Below are 19,085 nucleotides of genomic sequence, written 5' to 3' on the forward strand. Positions count from 1 at the left end.
TTCAATTTTTCAAAACGTTTAGACGGAACAGCGAGTATATGGAAAAAAATTCAACAATTTTAAGTGAACACTACGAATTTATTTTATTTACTTATTTACTTTGTTGTTTGTTTTAACAAATTTCAAACAGTTTAGTTCGTAACTATATTAAAGTTACCCTCCTTCTCAAGCGTCCACATGATTGCAAAACTTTTATCATTATTTCATTGTTTTTATCTTTTATCTTTTCATTGTTGCAAACCTAAAATTTGAATACTTCTTTCAGGCGAAAAAGTTTGAACTTTGACTATGTATTTTTGTTAAATAACTGTTTCAGAAGTAAAATGTAAATTTTGTGTTAGCAAGATTTCTGTTGTCGAAATTACTGTTTGAAACAAAGTTTGATGAAGCACCTATACCTCATTATGGAATTAAGTTAATTTAGACAACGTGCAAAATTGGCAAATAACTTACTAGTTGCTAAAGTTTCAAGGTTGTCTCCTTGTTTTCCAGATTATTGCTACCACACGTATATATGAATAATTCTCGTACGAAACTTTTAAACACTAATTTTTGATCAAATCAAATCAAATTATTAAATGAATCAACAAAGCGTCTTTTAGTTCAATAAAATTTGAACTTAAATTTCCATTAACAACTCTTGAAATTTTGTTTTACGGAATAATAACACTTAACAACAGTTTCAGCCCTAAGTAACAATTAAAAGTTAATTTGAAGTTTTAATACCCGATTAGAAAAGGTAGATACTAAACCGCTTTAAGTCCCCTGTTACCTAATTCTGTTAGGTAATTAGGTCATCGTAACTTTTCGTACCAATCATTGATTTAATTCAACAGAAACAACTTTTCGGTGTTTACCAACGTGAAAAATCCACAACACGACTTATTAATGACATGTAAAAAATACCAATAAGTTCGTTAATTATTATTATTGATGCTAAAATGAAACCCACTTAAAACTTTACACGAGATACGACTCGTTTTATTGTCGATAACTAATTGGTGCTAATTACTGTAATTTATTTGATGAGAAAGAGTGTTCCCATAGACTCATAAAAAACGAGGAGTACTTCAAAGAGTCACAATTAGGTTAATGTTACTTTCATTAAAACAAAACTACGACTACTAATAACTCCACTAAACTAAATTGGTTCAAAAATCTAAAAACTGTTAAACATGCAAAACTGGAAAAAATTCTAATAATATACATACATTCGTCCACAAAAACCGCATTTTGAATTGGTTCAGAATCGCGTATTAAATTCACCATAATTTTGCAGACGAATGTAGTTGATGAAACTTCCTGACTGAGAACAAAATAACCGCGAGATTAATTTTTATGTTATTGTCTGAAAGAAGAGTCATCCATTTATCATAAATCTCGAGGAAAAATAGCGCGCTAGATAGGCCTTTGATAACACACTCGTAATTTAAAACAGTTTTTATCGGAGAAAATAAAAATAACGTGATATTATTGGTGTAAGAATTTGTTGTTGCAGGATATAAATCGAACAAGTGCTTGGAGTATTTCCTACCACTCTCATACGATTTTTTATTAGTTTGGTGAGGTATGCATATGTGCTAACTTAGTCCGTTTTAATTTTCAGCATCAAGCACCACATATTTCTATCTTGTAATTCCGCATCGGCAACAAAAATTATGAAGTGAAAGAGCTTACCTCGTGATAAGTTGAAAAGTTTGCCGGTTGGTTGGGATCCGGGATGGGTATTCCTTTTCTCTGTAAAATACAACTCTGAGTTAAACTTTTGATAGTGCGAAGCAGGGCCGGACTGGGTTTTTTATCACAGTTATAAAATAAATAAAGAACCGGTTTACAGAACATATTAATTGCAATTAAATTTTAATTCGAGATTAACTTGACATTTGTCAATACATTTTAAATGGCAACTTAATTCGAATTAGTCTAATGCAGAATTGAATCTTAATTTAATTGACTTTCTGTAAACGATCACTTGATATTTTCAAGTAATACGATAATTTATTAATTAATTAATAAAAAGAAGTTAAAAGTTTGAGATTGAATAAAGCTAAAAAATGAAGGCCATTCTAATCACAAGGCCCCTCAAATTTGCATTCAAATCAGAAATCAGATTATTTAATTATAACAATAAAAACGATGAATTTTTGAAAAAATGTTTTAAAACGACTTTTTAAGTTTTTTAAGTTCAGTGTCTTTCTGAGAAAGAAGGGAGCAACAAATTGTAATTTGTTAATAATTATTACATTGTATTGTAAAAATTGTCAAAAAAATAAACATTTATCAAAATTCTTCCCATCGTACAACGTTTGTTTGATTTCACAAATATAAGTAAAGATTGAGGTTTGGATGCACTTTTTTCAGGTACCTACATATTTTGAAAATTTTTTATTTCTGTTTTATTTACAGGTACATTATAATTAACGAAACTTTCGCAATCTTAGAAATGACATTTTATTTTATATTTTATCCAATTTTGTTAAAGAAGAAATCAAGTTGAAATGAGAGAAAACGAAAAACGCAAACTAAAAAATTTGTAAACAGGGAACAATTCCCACTGAAAAACTGAAATCACATCGAAATCACTATAAAAAGAAGAAATTTTATTTTAAGTTCTGATTTTACAGATTTCGAGTTTATTTTTATGTTTCTATGTTTTAATTTTATAGAGTTATTCAATTTTTTAAGGTTATAAGTTTATAATTCCAATTAAGTTTCAATTAAAATTCTGACGACATTTACGGCTTTTTAGTTTTTAACAATGAGATTTCTTTAGATTTAAGTGATTTTTCACTTATTTTGGAAGTTTTTCACATTTTAAGTATATTCGGTTTTTAGGAGTGACCAAGAATTCTTAGGTTTTCATTACGATCCATTAGGTTTTCGATTTCATTGTATTTGATTTTATGTTCAAGGATTAAGTTATAGAACATCAGGCATTTTAAGTCCTAAAATCCTAAAATTTTAGATCATTACAAAATACACATTGTTTTTGTTAATGTTATAAGAAAAAAAATCTTAATAAAACACCCAAACACAAGAAATTGAAAATCCTGAAACATAATAAATAGTCACTCAAATCTGGGAAAAAAGTATACACTTTAAAATCTGGAATAATTAGAAACATTTATCTTACTAATTAAAAATTTAAAATTTACATTTTTTACAAATTCTCGAATATCCGATGAAAGCTTTTTTTTAGTTTAAGTCTATTTAAGATTTTCAGACCTTGAAATTTGTTCCTTTTCGATTAATTAATAATAATAATAATGTTTTAGAGTTAGTTTAGGTTTTCCGTTTTATTTAGAACAATTTTTGATTAAGTTTTTAATTACACTTGTACTACTTGTAATTTTTGTACCTAATATTATCAGCTCTTAATTTGTCTTTGGTCTATTTGAATGTTTTTAGTTCACAAATTTCTAATATGACTATTTGAATGTTTTTAGTTCACAAATTTCTAATATGACATACACATTTGGGTTTTACAGGACTCTTATCATAATTATTAGATTTAGAATGTTTGAAACAGAAACAGCAAAAACAAGCTACAGTTAAATTTTAATACTGTTTGTAAAAGCAAGCTTCTACGTGCAAAAATTTAAACGAAAAAGGCCGTTTATTACATCAAAAACTTATTGTAGAGAAAATTACGTGTATCACTTATTTTGAAAATTGACAATACATTTTGTGTTACTTGTGACTTATTAGAAATAAGCTTAAAGTTGATATTAGGTACACCTAGGTAATAAGAATTAAAAAATAACCAGTTGCTTTTGCTTAATTTTTGTAAGCTTATTTGTGTATTAATAAAAATAAAGGTGAGAGCAAAATAGAACAAATCTTTGAAAAATATAACTAAATCTGTTTAATTCTGGACCTACAAAATTATCAAGCAACAGATTCTGTTAAATACAATGAATTAAAACTTGCCGATACAAAAGTTTATAACGAGAGTAATGTTTACCCAAAAATGTGCCGTGGTTTTCTGAACATTTCTTGACAGAAACTCGGAAGAAAAGAGGTGCTTTGTTACAGCAGTCAAATTTTTTGGTCAATTAACAGTTTCTGATCTTACACGGAACCTTTTTGTTTAAATCTAAATTTAGTTGTTTAACGCTATTGAAATCCTAAAAAAATGATTAGGCTTTTATAAAAGTTCTAAAATATATAAAAAGAATAGTGATATAATCGTAGATTGTCACACAGAGCGACTGGAGGGAGAAAATAAAAGAACTTGTAAAGATTTATCTTACTGTTTAGAAAAGATTTGAAAGAAGTTTGTTTTCGTAATTTTTTTCATAGAATTTTATTTTGTTTTAATAATTTTAAATCATGCTATTCTTTGGAATTGTTATGTTATTGTTGAATTAATAAATAAATCTTCTAAAAAATAAAACAAATGCTCACATTGTTTATAATGATTACGTTCTTTACAGGTTTTGTTGATAAGTAAACAATATTTTACATTGTGTTGTTTACGCGCCCAACCCTAGGTACTTGTAATTGGTGCCTAAATGCACTTTCTTATTATTTTTTTGAATAAATATTTGCACATCAAAATTCTTTTATATCTTTACTTTTGTAACAAACCAACCATTCTTACAAAAAACTAAATGAACAAAAAGAAATATCTAGTGAATATTAAAAAACTCTTCGTAGTTACAGGACAGTGTTTGACTTAAGTACAGTTACGAGCAATAAAAAATTATCTCTTTAAGTATTGGAAGATAAATTTCTAAAAATTGTTGGGGAGTTTTGTGTTTTATTTTTCAAAATTGCCACAATGAATTTGCTAGTGGTGCGCGTCCGGCCCTGGTGCAAAGGCACTCGACTATTTTAATGGTTATGCAGAAATGATAAGAAGTGACGCTCTTTGAAGGAAATTTTAATTAGAACCAACTCACCCGCGAGTGTCTGTAATCGTGCTCTCTAGGATCTCTTATTCTAGAAGTTTCGACATCCCTTCTGTACACTAATTCGTCGAATCTTACGCGATCTTCGATGGCTACTATCTCCCTTAGTTCGGTCATAAGAGTATACTAAAATTCTTCATCAATATTGGCTTAATAACTGTGTAAATTACCCACCTTTTCGGGAGTGTTGAGAAGTTCAGTCATGACTTGTACGAAGGCATCTATGGTCATATGTCTGGACGCGTACTCATCCGTGTAATAGCAAAGGGTTGTGAATTCCGGACGCGAGAGAAGACATCGCGCCTTTTCCTCCACCATCTGAAGGGCCGCCGCCCATTTTCTCGTTGTTTGCGCTGCTTTGCTCCTACAAAATGAGGACTATTAAACATGCACTTGAACGACTTGACGCAATTTGAGGTAATGATGCAACTGCCTGAAACTTTCAGCACTTTAACGAAAAAGACCGAGTTTTAGAAATATTCAATAACTTTAAATGAGACTGAAATTGTTTTGCGCGACTAGAGGAAATAATTCTTTTTCTTGTTGAACAGTAATTATTGCGCCAAATCTAGTCACTGATATTAAATTGGAATTTCCGTTAAACTTGTATTTAATATCGTACTGAAACTAGAAACAGTAATTTATTACAACAACAAAGATGATTTTTTCTTTTAATTCTAAATTCATTTTATAATAAATAAATAAATAAATATTAGATCAAATAATATATTTTAACCGCAGAAAATTAGATCGCGAAAGCGTTTAGAGTAAAGTTCTTTTTGTACATAAAATTAAATTGTCAGTGACTTTACCGCTTCGATTTTTTACCTTTCAATATATTCTGATTTTTTTATATTTTTGTCTTAATAGCTTTACTTTTCTTACAAAAACGCGTTAAAAGTACTGAAATCTCAACTTTTGCAGTTTCCTTCCAAGCCAGATTACGATAAACCTATTGCAGTTAGCACAAAACTCCATCGTAATCGGAGTAAAAAAAATCTACAAAACTGCAAAGTGATATCTATAAAAAAAATGTTACTTTTGTCGAACACACAGGCTTGAAGGTTTCGATTAAAAGTTTCTCCTACCTCATAAGTTATAGTCAAGTACTGTCAACTGATATTCCTTGATATTGATAATAAGACTTTTTGTTAATCGTAATAATGGCATCAAAGACAGAGATGTTTCCCTTTATGAATTAGTTTCCCAAAATCATCCATTACAACCACCTTTTCATTTTCGTAGTCTGTTTCTATTACTTTGACCTAAATAAAAGGTTCACAGTTTCTGGCATCGTATCCTTTCATAATTTTGTCACAGAACCATTTCTCAAAAAGGTTGTAGTAGGTGGATCAGACGTATAAGCAAATTATAACGAATAACTTCATTAAAAAATTTTATTATGAGATCCCAAACTCCCGAAGGAGTATTACTTTTTATTGATGCTTTTTTCTTCACCAAATTCAAATTATTCATAACTTTAGGAGTCATCCCACATTAATAGCAACGCATTGTTGAACTCTTGAGAAAAAGCATTACAGATTTTTCTATCAACCTTTGTTGACTTTGGGTTTTTTAAAATAAAGTATAATATTTCAGTTATTATTTCTTGCATTCTTTCCTCACATTTATTTTCGAAGCAAACATGAGGCCTTCAAGAGTGCAATTTTGTTTTAGTTTTTCGGTTTTACGCATTCTGAGTCGTTCAGAACATTAAATGAATGGCTTTGGTTTGCCTGCAGATCTAAGCTCACTTTCACTTTGAACTACACTCTTAAAAAATTCACGTTTGCTTATAGTCATTCTCTATGTTTTATACAGGGTGATTTTTTAAAAACGAGCCACTCTAAAAATAAAAAAAATATTAAAAAAACCTGAGACAGGTCAATTTTTATTTTCAGAGGGACACAACTTTGGTTTTGAAGGTTGTAGCTCCCGGTATAGGTAATTACTAATTAGGTATACAGCGTCTCCCAGATTTCGCGCCCCACCGAAAAGATGCATGAAGTTTAGACAATTCCGAAGCTAAAATTCTTTTACAAAAATTTCTAACTCTGCGTTTAGTTACCATTTGAAAGTAGCCAATCGCAAAGGTTTATTTGCGGAAGAGTGCGAAAACAAAACACGTTACCATGCCAAAAGAGAGTGACAATAAGTAGTTAATTGACCTAACTTTTCGAAAATATTTTGTCAGGCAATTTTCAGGAGATCCATAAAACTTGAATAGAAATTGGACATTGTCAACACGTTTGAGAGTTCTGGAAAATAATTTTCTAATTTGTATGATATTCGAAAAACCAATTTTTGATGTTTCTTTTGAATTTTCTGTTAAATTTATCGTACTTAGACTGTCCGTTTTGATCGACCATGGTGGTTTTGTTCCACAGACATCAAATTAAAATAAAACTTTCATTGAAAAAATAACCACTACAGCAAAAATTCCTGGTATATGTTAAGTAGAAAATTACCAGTATAATATTGATCTAATTAGTAAGTATATGGACTATATGAAGGGACAGATATTTTGTTGGTTATTTATCCACAATATGTAATATCCACAAATGTGCGGACGGCCAACACAAAGTTATATTCGTCCGCACATTTGTTTTTTTTTTTCAAATTTTTTCAAACAGCACCCTCTGTATTTTATTACTGACTATTATTCAGCATCTCATTTTACATTTTTTTCACCTGTGTAATTTTTTTCCAAAAGTTGATAGTTTCGGAAATGACTCGGTTTTTCTGAAAAATGCAAATAAAATCCCTTGTGTCATATAAAACAATATATTCTGACATAACAACATCAGACTGGTGTTTTTTGTACGTGACGTTTTGATTTTGTTGTAAAAATGAATTTTTGATGCAAATTGCTTACACATCTCATCGAGATATAAACTTTAATCTTGAAATGAAATCATTACATAAAAATTAAAAAAACGACGGCACTACTAGAGAAAATATGCAAGAAAGAATTTAAAAAACTTTTTGTAGAATTGACCATGGCACATTAGAAGCGGTAAATTTTTAAAAAGAATTGACCAATATACTTTCGGTTCACTTTGATAAAAACCATTGTGGTGCAAATGAATAAGCTATTACCATGACAACTCATATAAAAGTTAGTGCCAAGAGTACAATATTTGAACCACAATGGTTTTTATGAAAGTGGAGCGAATGTATTACTTTATTGCTTAAGAATGCCGTCATTTCAAACAGTTTTGTAACTGCAAGTAATATGTTATCATTACCACTGTTGATTTGTTATACCTCGGTTTTTTATTTCCTTATTTCTCTATTGTAAATTTCTGTCATTTTTATTTAATAATTCCTTGTCAAAATTTAATTAAAATTTATGTCTAGGTGAGATTTCTAGGTATGCATTTTAGGCGAAAAATTTATTTTCTCAATAAAATCAAAACTCGGAAGTAAAGTTACCGTTGGGGGCGCCACAGAGCTAGGTCGAAAACAGTAACCATAAATGGCAGGAAAATGTTTATTCGGATATTTTGAGTGTTGTACGATTTTTGAAGCTTCACAATTATTACATTGCCTATGCGGAATGATTATTGCATCTTTGATGCAAGAAACTTATGTTGACAAATGAGAGATGACGAGGAAAACACGAATAACGAATGACTTTTTGGTTCACTTTCTTTATTGGAAAATTATTACAGACATTGAAAAACCTACCTTTTGGCATAATTTACGCTTAAGTATATTAGCAGTTGTTAATCTTAATTGTAGTTTTGTTGATTTATCGAAATATTTCATGATTTTATCAGTGGTAAAATTCTAACCTAAAATTCACAAACTTCACTAATTTATTGGTTTCTTGAGCCCAACTTTGTGTTCGCTGTGATCCATTACTATAGTCTTTAATTAGACAACTGTTTGATAACACTTTGTAATAAAAATTTAAATCTTTTTCACTTTTTATCCACTTTCAAATCCCAACAACAAACACTTTAATACCACGAAAAACCGCAGAACCAAAGTCAGAGCTAGTATTTACCACCAAGTACTTTTAAAGTGATTCTCTCCAATGTAAGCAATTAACACTGTACACGCAAAATTGTTAAACAAATTATTAGGTGTCAATTAATTGTGGAATTACGAAAATTTCGTTACTGTTTTCGACATAGTTCAAAAGTCATCACCAGAGGGCGTCTAGTTAATTTTATTTCCGAATAAATGCCATTAGCATGTCAAAATGTATAGTTTTTCATAGCACGCTACATTAGTATCCAAGAGATTTTGTGTGCACTTTTCAGAAAAACCGAATTTTCTCCTTAACTATCAACTTTTGGAAAAAAACTAAAGAGGTAAAAAAGATGTAAAATGAGACGCTGAATAATTAATAATTAATAATAAAATACAGGGAGTGTTATTTAAAAAAATCAAGTTATGGTCCTTCAAAATTTACCAAAATGAATATATCACAGCAAGGTGATGCTTCAATACAAATGTATGGTCTTGTTACCAAAAGTTACCTCGGACATTTGTTTACCTAAGGACAAAGTCGCAACTTGATATCCCAGGAACCAAAGGCACTGCAATTTTTTAATAATGTGCCTGCAGACGCACTAAATTGTAGAAAAAATTAAATAATTTCTAAACGGTTAAAGAAAATTGCAAAAACTAAACTGATTTATAAAGCATAAAAGAATGCAAATTTAAATATGTACAAATATACAGCGGGTGCCATTTAAAGGCTGCACTGTAAAAATGAAACAGCCTGTATAGGGCAAAATAATTTTAGAACGTACACTTTAACTTTCCATTTGCAGTGCCATTTAATTTATTTTATCTTTAACAGTGCGGGAGTAATCGAGCATGCCCATATCAATGACTCACCCTGTATAAGAATAACATTAAGTAACATGACAAAATAATGTTTAAATATCGATTCGTACGTTTCTTTCAATAATATTATCCGCCATCGAGTTAAAATAATTAGTAATAACTAATAACAATAACCCACTGGTTGACATTTGCGAACATAAGCCACAAAAAAATTGATCAAGTTACGATTGCGTGTGCATTTTTACCGAAACCTTAATAAAATTAGAAATACTATTGACAAATAAGTCGAAGTTATCACGCACAATTCATTATATGTCGATTATCTTTTCCGATATTGTTATTATGCAAAACACATACTGCAGCGAGTGCGTAAATACTGCAGAAACACAAATAACAACTATTTTGCAGTTAAAGCACTGCAAAATAAGAGCAAAAACACTGTGTTGTATTTATTTTAATAGCACCGCACTGGTGGTAGATTTCATTTAGCAAAACTTGGAGAATAAAATAAATATCACGTACCCTGGACTGCACAGATCCCATTCCCTATCGTAGGCAGTGCATGAGTGCGGAACCTTCCCGACATCCCTCACCAAAAGACTCATCCTTTTGTGATATTTGAGCTGTGCCACCGCTTCGTCATGTGTCACATCCATAAAAGATTGTCCGTTCACTTCTAAAATTTGATCCCCGACCTGAAAGTTAATTAAATCGCTGCTGTATCCTTCGATTCATTCCGAGAAACGCTTATTACAGGAAGAAATTACTGAAATGTCCGCGCAATTTATGACCAGGTACTGGAAAAAATCGATACGGCTTTTTATTACTTTCCAGTCGCGATCCCATTTATCGGGATAAGTTAATTCCATTAGGTGAGATTAATTCGGGAGAGCATTTCTTCCACGTTTTATGGCTCTTAAACCTAAAGTGACCAAATGTCCTGATTTTGTCAGACTCGAAGGTAACCGCTGTGGAATTATGGCGTACACGTTGGTGGAATTATACATTATTTTATAAGTCTTGGAATTATTTGTTATTCTTATTAGACGTAACGTTAGAATACGTACTTACATAAATATAAACAAACAGTTTTTTTACTATTGTTGCTCAGAATTTTTTATACAAGACCAAAATCGAGAAAAAAAAAACAAAAAAATACAATTTTACTAAAGTCAAAAATGTTAATTCTGATTTTTGTTCAATTTTTAATTCACAAAAATGTTCTTGACAATCGAAAAAAGCAAAAAAATATGGAGAAAAATTTTGCAATCAAATTATTTCTCACTTAAAATGAGGTAAATCTAAAGAAACATCACAATGTTATTTATATTAAAAAATATTATCTTATATTTGACTTAATATTGTCTGAGAATTCTAAATCTGTCTCAACTTTTTTGTTTCGTAGTCTTGGAGATATTAGGCGAAGTATGCTCAATTTATTTTAATTTTTCCAATCTACTAAAAATAATAAGGATACAAAAAAGAGCAGTCGATCTAGAACGACATTTACTAGCGCTTTTTACTAATTAATTATTTATTTCTGAGTAAAGTTTTGTATTAATCAAGTCAAAATTGTACAAATAATGGGAACAAAACGGGAAACAAAACAATTTGGTCACAATTTTTACTTACCACCTTACCAATAAACAATAAAAAATTATTAGGATCCATAAAAACTGAAAATTCATGTCAACATTATAATTTTAAACGTAAAATTGTCTAAGGATTCCAAATTTACCTATATGTTCATAGTTTTAAAGATATTTGACAAAATAACATAATTTTTTTTTCTCTCTAAAAAATAGAAGAGCGTGCACTCAGTTTAAATATAAAAAATATTATACAAAGATTTGCAAAAAGCTCAGTAAATGCATTTTTCAGTAGAACATATTTTATGTTGTTTAATATAAAGGGTTTATCAGAAATACATATCTTAATTAAATTAAATTACAATTATAAATAAGAATTTTGCAAAATATTATAAGAAAAGTTGTTGTATTTGATGAGTTTTATTACGTGTTAAAATTAACATAAGTATTTCTGAAAAAGTATTTCTATGAGAAGAAATTCAATGTTGTTAGATAGTTAATTAGTAGCAAAGCAATTTTTACTAAGTTTCAAAGTCACATAATAATGTGTATCTGATATTATGTAATCCAACAAAAAACTAAAATCTAAAATTTGAAGAGAGAAGAGTATAGAAGCAATACTACGAGTCAACATATCTGAAGTTTGATAAGACGTAGAATTTAAAAGAGTATTTAGAGAATGTAATCTAAATGTAAAAGTAAGTAAATAAAAGATAATGTGAAAGTGTAGCAAAATAACTTTGAGTAAAGTCTAGAAAAAATATATATATATAAAGAAGCATATAGAAAATTTATTAAGAAAATGAAAACTAAATGAGAAAATAGAAGGAGTTTATAAATTAATAAATGATAATAATCTAAAAAAGAATCCAGCTATCAGGTTTAAAAACGGCTTTAAAAAAAATCTTCAGAAAAATCTAGAGAAAAAAACAATGATAACACCTAAATAAATAATCTATAAAAATTGTATACAAAACTATCGAACAATTTTGAAGACACAGAATCAAATTAAAAAAAAATAGGAGAAGTGTTTATAAAAGAATTTTTAGTAGAGTCTACAATATAATAATTATAAAGAAGCATCTGGAGAGGAATTTATAAAAGAATCTAAAGATGAGTTTTTAACACAATCCAAAAAAGGGTCCAGATCTCAAAGATCTAAAAATTTAGAAAAAATCAGAGATTGAAGCATCTCTAGAAGAAAACAAAAACAATGCTAAAAAATAAATTAAAAAATTCTAAGTGAAACTAAAGAAGAATTTGGAAACGTAGTTCTACGCAGAGTAGAATCGAAGAGAGAATTTGTTGAATGTTTATGTATTTATTTTATTTACGTTGTCTGTTGCAATTAAAATTTATTGCAATAAATAAGTGTAGGTACATATTAATTTTTTTTGCTTTTTTACTTGTATATTTTTGTATATTTCTAAAATCCATTCTTATACAGGTCATCGCCAATAAGGATGCATTATTATTTTTGAATTAAAATGTGTTCAGTTTCAATTAAATTTTAACAATTATCATTACCTTTTGCTTAATTTTTGGTAAAAGTAAAAAGCTAACCTAACAAAATTTTATTAGTTCGATATTTTCTCTTAAATAAGGTATGCAGTGTTACATCCAAGAACTCAGAAAGAAACTCTCTTCTTAAAAATATTAAATTTGATTCCTCCTTACAATCTTAACCATTAAAAAAAACAAGTTAACCTTTTATAATTGTATCCCGAGAACAAATAGGGACAGAAATTTGATAAACATTTGAGACTGTAGAATTTAAATACCTACTTTTAAGTATTTAACAAATTTCAATAAGTTTTCATAAATAGCTTTTTTAATATTTAATTGTACCCATACTTTTTAGCAAGTGTGGAGAATTCAAGTGATTTCGCGTTTGAGAATATGCAATACTGTTAAAAATTAATTCAACAAAGAAAGACTTTGGGAAAGATGGGGCAAAGTTTTTTATTGCCGAAGATATTATATTAGATGTTGGATCAGACAATGAAAATTATACTGAAAAAATTGCACTAAAGATTGTTTACAAGGATGCTAGTATAAAATACAAAGATAGTTTAAATTAAGAAAAATAAATACAATTAAAAAAACTTTTTCTGTATTCAATATCCACTGATAGGTATTTTAAAAAGAATTCAAGTAAAAAAAGGTGACTTTTGTCAATGCAATTTAAATAGCTTTGACTTATTACAGAATTAATTTAATTCTGAATTAAACTTTATTTTCGCTTCCTGTAAAACAACCATTAAGGTAATAAAAGTCTATGTTGGTTATTCGGCATTGTCGAAAAATAAAAATACGTAACAGTGAAGTACGAGATTTTGTAATATGTTTGTGTTTAATTAATATTGGTTTCCATTTTCTATTTCTATTCTACTTTATTTACATTTTTATTACATATCTAGGTACTTTATTCGAGAATTTATTTTATATTTCGTGTTAATAGTAATTTTTTGTTAAATAAAAATAATTTACACTAATATAAAAAACAATATCAAGAAATTACGAGTAGTATTTAAAACTCATACATAGACTAGGTCCTCGTATTATTTGGAGATATTGTACAATTTCTTCCTGTAATCAACGCAATTTGTGACCGTGGTGTCTTACCATAAGTCCGGCCCTGTCTGCCACTGAATCTTTATCAACTCCGGTGATAAAAATCCCAAGATTATACTCAACGCCGCCTCGTATCATCAAGCCGAGACTTTGGCCTGGTTCGATGCACAGGTCCACCTGAAAAATGTAAAAAAGTCTTATGAATTTTATCGAATTTTCGCGTTTTAACCCCCTGTCGACGAGTTACAATGGAAATTGATGTGTCGTGCTTACGGACAATTTTCCAGTTAATTTACTTGTGTACAGGCAAACTGTGTTAAATGGAGTTAATGTGGCCAGCCATTGCAGAGCTAGTCGCTGCATTATCTGCCACATTAGGGAAATAGAAAGGATTAAGGATTTTCATTTGCAGAATTTTTCGCTCATCATGTCATAAAACTCGGAGATAACAGACAATGAACGTACAGAAGCGAGTGGCTTGTTTCATTTTATTTTCAAATCAAATTACGTTTGTGTAAATAATAATAGTTACGAGTATAATGTTAACAACACAGTTTATAATTATTATCAAATATGAGCTTTTGTTAATCAATATAACAAAACTGGTTTTAAACCGGTTACAAAAGAGAAACCGGTTTAAAATTTAAGAAAAAAAATTAAGTTACATAGGAACCTTTAGTGGTACCCTATGTTTTCCAACTTGTAATGGTACCCTAAAGACCGGTTTATACAGGCTGTTTCACGTAGTTTTACGAGGCTTGCGCCTGTAAAATGCTATCAACAATACATATTCCAATATGAACTTGATTACAAATTTTGAAAAATTAGATAGTTTTCTCTAGATTGTTCAGCCCTTTAAACAATTTTAGTTAGTTAGCAATTGAGTTAGATAGATTTGAATCATACTCATTCCGTTTCTAGATAGAACACATCAAAATTGTTTCTGAAAACACCAATTTATGACAATTCATGAAACACTAATTTGCTTGATTAGTTATCAATGTCATGAGTTTCCAAAAACTAAATAATTAAATGTGTATTCTTCGTATATACAGCGTGCTCAAAAACTGGCGCACCAACTCAATGGTGTGTGGTAGAGAAGTGGTTACATATAATGGTAAAAATAGTAAAAATAATCTTTGTATTAAAGTTATTGATAAATAACTAATTTTAGATAAATGATATGTGGCAACGTTGTCTAACAGTCATGATCGCAATAAAATTTGAGCAACAATGAAAATAAATTATTTTTGAAACGGTTTCCTAGGAAATAATTCCCAGTGTTGGCACATCTACACATTGTGATTTTTTAGATAAATTTTAATTTTTTTAAAATATAACTTTAGGAATTTTTTCAACATTTTTCCCGTAATCTGCACTTGCTTCTCAATAACGTACCACTGAGTTGGTGCGCCAGTTTTTGAGCACCCTGTATTGTGCACTGATTTTTGTATATTTGGGTGCGTACATTAGGTATAGGACTCGTAACGTTGTGTGAAACACTCTGTAGAAGCGTCATTAACTTAATCCTCAATTAAATACGTGGTTAACTAATCACGTGACCAAAGTAAAGCAATTTGGTTGGTCCATTCGCGTTGTTAACTTATAATCACGAATTAAATTTTAACAAAGCTTGCTATAAATCGGCCTTTAGACTAGATAATATGAGTATGTTGTAATTAATTAAAATGTTAATGACACTTTTTACATGTTTTCAATCGAAATCAGTCGAATCCATCGAGTTTTCAAATAAATAATTGTGTTTAACTGTTTCAGAATTACTTTAAATACCAGTTTAGGTTTTATTTGCGCATTAATTAACTGAACCTGCGTACTCTTTTAGAAATAAAGCATTGAATTTTTTATTTAATTTTGTTGTATTTAAGACTGTGATACCTAAAGTTGTGTTGCATATCGAATTATAAAATTAAAATGAGAGAAAATAAAGAACCCAACAAACAACTCAATTAAAGACTGAAAAAAACATTCACTTCAAGATCACGAAGTATAAGAAGTTTTTGATTTTTGAATTTCTTATTTTTAAATATTTTCATTTATTTAACTGGTTTATTAATATTTTAAACTTTAAACTTCTGCTCATAAGTTTCATTTGTAATTCTGATACTTGCAGATTCTTAGTTTTAAACAATGAGTTTTTTTAATTTAGCATTTTTAGGTATTGAATGGTTTTCCAAGTTTTTTTTATTCAAATTTATTTGAGTTTTTATGAATTTTAAATATTTTAGGTTTCTCGGTTGAAATAAGTTTGCAAATTTTTAATTCGAATCTATCGAGTTTTCAATATGAATGTTTGTATTATCAATTTCCTTGGTTTTAGTTTTAATTTTTTAAATGTTAGAAAAATTTACATATTTGTAAATTAATGCTCAACTTTCGTAAAGAGAATATACAGGGTGCTTCAAAAATGTCAGACACTTTCCTGTGTATTGACAATGTGGTGATAAAAGACAAAAACCGAGTTAAAAAGTTTAATGGCAAAAAATGTTTGGATTTTTCTCCAAGAAACATAACCAGATATTCAATTAAATTTTTAGGTAAGCAAATGTTTAAATAGAGCAATACTTTATAGGTTTGTCAAAAAAAACAAATTGAAAAAACTATATTAAAAATGGAAAATTAAGTTGCCTGGAAAAAATCTGACATTGTAGAAGGTACAGGTTTAGTCAATTAAAAGTAAGTTTTTATTGTATCACAGAAACCAATAATCACACGACTTTTGCTCTATGTAGGAGTATGTAATTTTTCCCAGACGTTTTTTACAAGTCCTTACACTCGCAATTAAATTTAATTAATAAATATTTACGTCGCTAATTGTTTTTTATTTTTTAAATGTTTTTTAATGTTGTTTTGAGCAAACATTTCGTAACACAATTACGGCCTGTTTCAAGAAAGGCCCCCAAAAATATTCTGTATGATCGTTAGTTTTTAAAATACTACAGTAAAAATATATTTTTAACAGACTCCATAATTTTTATTCTCGGATATGTTCACTTTAAGTCCATTTAGGTTTTTACCTTTTTATATCTGATTTATTTGCATTTACAGCTTTTAATCTTTAAGTTTCGGGTTAGTCTTTATACTTTTTTAAAATTTCTTGTGTAAGTTTTTTTTAACTCGTATACCTATTACTGATTATTTATTTTTTATTTCTGATTTTTTTGATATGCAGCCAATAATACTAGAAAAATACTAATTCCAGCTGACCAGACCGGCAATCGTTAAAAAATTCCAAAATTACAATATTGGTCTTATCGTACTGAATATTGTCAAGTTAGTTTGACAGTTTTCCTGAAAGTTCATTATGAACTATTATTATTGAAGAGATAAAAAACCAATCTTGATTCAATTAATGATTTTAAAAATTAAACAAAGTGTCCAAGTGGCAAGTGCAATTGGTATTTTGGGCTGCAGCTTTGGACATGTCAGAAATAACACACTATTGACTCACCCTGTATTTTAAAAAATATGATTGTATGCAAAATGTTTTTTTTGCGATTTGTTATTAATTATTGCTAGAAACAAGTACGATGTGCAAAAATGAGCAAAAAAAGCCATTTTTATATCAAACTGTATTTTGCGCACGATTACATTTATTGTAAAGACTGGCGATATATTTTGATTTTTCGAGACCTAGCTAAGATGTTAACTTTGGTTTAGAAATTGAAAAAAAAAGCGGGATGCACTTTTTTAATAAGAATTATTTCCTCAAAAAACTAGATCATAAAATATGTCGTTTTTCTAAAAAAATAAATGCACCACTCTGTATTCTTAATTAATTTATTTCAACTCCCCAAAAACAAAAAAAAATATTATGATTAATTCAGAAGTTGATAAACATAAAAAAACTCCTTTATGAAAGTAAGTACAAACTTCAATAATGTAAAAATATTGACACTAATGTAACCACGTCTGTTTTTTCTTCTTTCATAAAATTTGATGAAACTTTCTGATATTAATTTTTTTCTCAAAGTAATCTTCTCATTAAAACAAAACACAATCGACGAAAATTGCTCCAAAGCTTTATACCTGTTGCTGTTTTTTTAGATTTATGACTGCAATGTTTTTGATGGCTTTACGACAAAGATTTTCCTGCAGCTTTTTAATTTTCTTTCCTCAATTCATTCCTACTATTGATTTTTCCGGGGCTAACTAAAATATGTGTCACGTAAACTAGCGACTATTGTTTCAGGTCTTGCAAATTCAATAAAAGTTTGTTTCATCTTGACTGACACGGCAAGAAGTTTTCAATATTTTCGTCTCTCGTCTGTTCCGAATAACTTGAAGGCACTTGATATTAGAATATCTCGGGACAAAGCGAAACCTGACTTTATTAAATTAAAAACTAAACGTTGTCTGTTTAGAAAATAATTGTGTGTCGTATTATTCGTGATTTTTGCCACAGGAAAGATTCAATGGAGTCATTAAGCAAGCCTAATTTTATTTTGCTTAAGATCTTGTCCAACTATTGTACTAGGCGGTACTATAATGGTTAGTTGCCCACGATGAGTTAGTACCGTGTCCACACTCCTGTAGGTATGTTATTTCGTTGGCTTTATTGTCTACAAGCGAACAATGATGTTGTCTGCATTACAATTTTTTTGCTTAGACTATGTGTTTTCTGTCTTGATGAGATGTATGCTAACACAATTTATATTGTATTGTAGGCTATATCGAGGTTTATATTGTCTTCAAGTTATTGTTTGCCGTTGCATGCGCTGAATGATGGATTACAAACAAACCTCTGATAGTTGGAACTTGGAAATCGAAATTGAAAAAAAAAGCAGACACGCGTTTATGACATGACGAAATGAAACAAGTTTTATTAAATTACTCTCTCGTGATTTTATCCAGGAATTTTTTACAACGTTCTGCAGTACGCCATTGATTTTTATTCAACCAGTTGTGGCTTATTACTCGTTACTTCCGCAACTTCTCGGTTTCATTTCTTTGCAGTTCGGTCTAATATGCCTGCAGATTGGGGTTAAAGTGCAAAATTTCCCTTTAAATGCTGCGCTGCAAGAACTGGCTACTGAGATATTATGCATTTACTAACTTAAATCGGATAATAAAACACTGGGCTCGTTTGTTTTGATGATTGAAGGCGAAAGAAGTGTAAAGTCTTAGGAACTTTCTTTGCAGCTTACTAACTAGGCAATTTACTAATCGAAGGATGATTTTATATTTA

General features: G+C 29.3%; 1 protein-coding gene across 4 annotated transcripts in view; it reads right to left on the bottom strand.

Moving 5' to 3' along the window:
• The window catches only part of dysc (dyschronic), a 154,647-nt gene that overhangs the window by 59,379 nt on the left and 76,183 nt on the right, over positions 1-19,085 (bottom strand). For all 4 annotated transcript variants that reach the window (XM_064356601.1, XM_064356602.1, XM_064356600.1 and 1 more), the window contains exons 6-10: positions 13,931-14,056; positions 10,239-10,411; positions 5,088-5,277; positions 4,905-5,039; positions 1,678-1,737 (exon numbers count right to left, since the gene is read on the bottom strand). In XM_064356601.1, the coding sequence (XP_064212671.1) occupies positions 1,678-1,737; positions 4,905-5,039; positions 5,088-5,277; positions 10,239-10,411; positions 13,931-14,056 (684 nt within the window). The remainder of the gene's footprint in view (positions 1-1,677; positions 1,738-4,904; positions 5,040-5,087; positions 5,278-10,238; positions 10,412-13,930; positions 14,057-19,085) is intronic.

The sequence above is a fragment of the Tribolium castaneum genome, chromosome 5 (genome assembly GCF_031307605.1).
Source record: "Tribolium castaneum strain GA2 chromosome 5, icTriCast1.1, whole genome shotgun sequence".
Lineage (NCBI taxonomy): Eukaryota > Metazoa > Arthropoda > Insecta > Coleoptera > Tenebrionidae > Tribolium > Tribolium castaneum.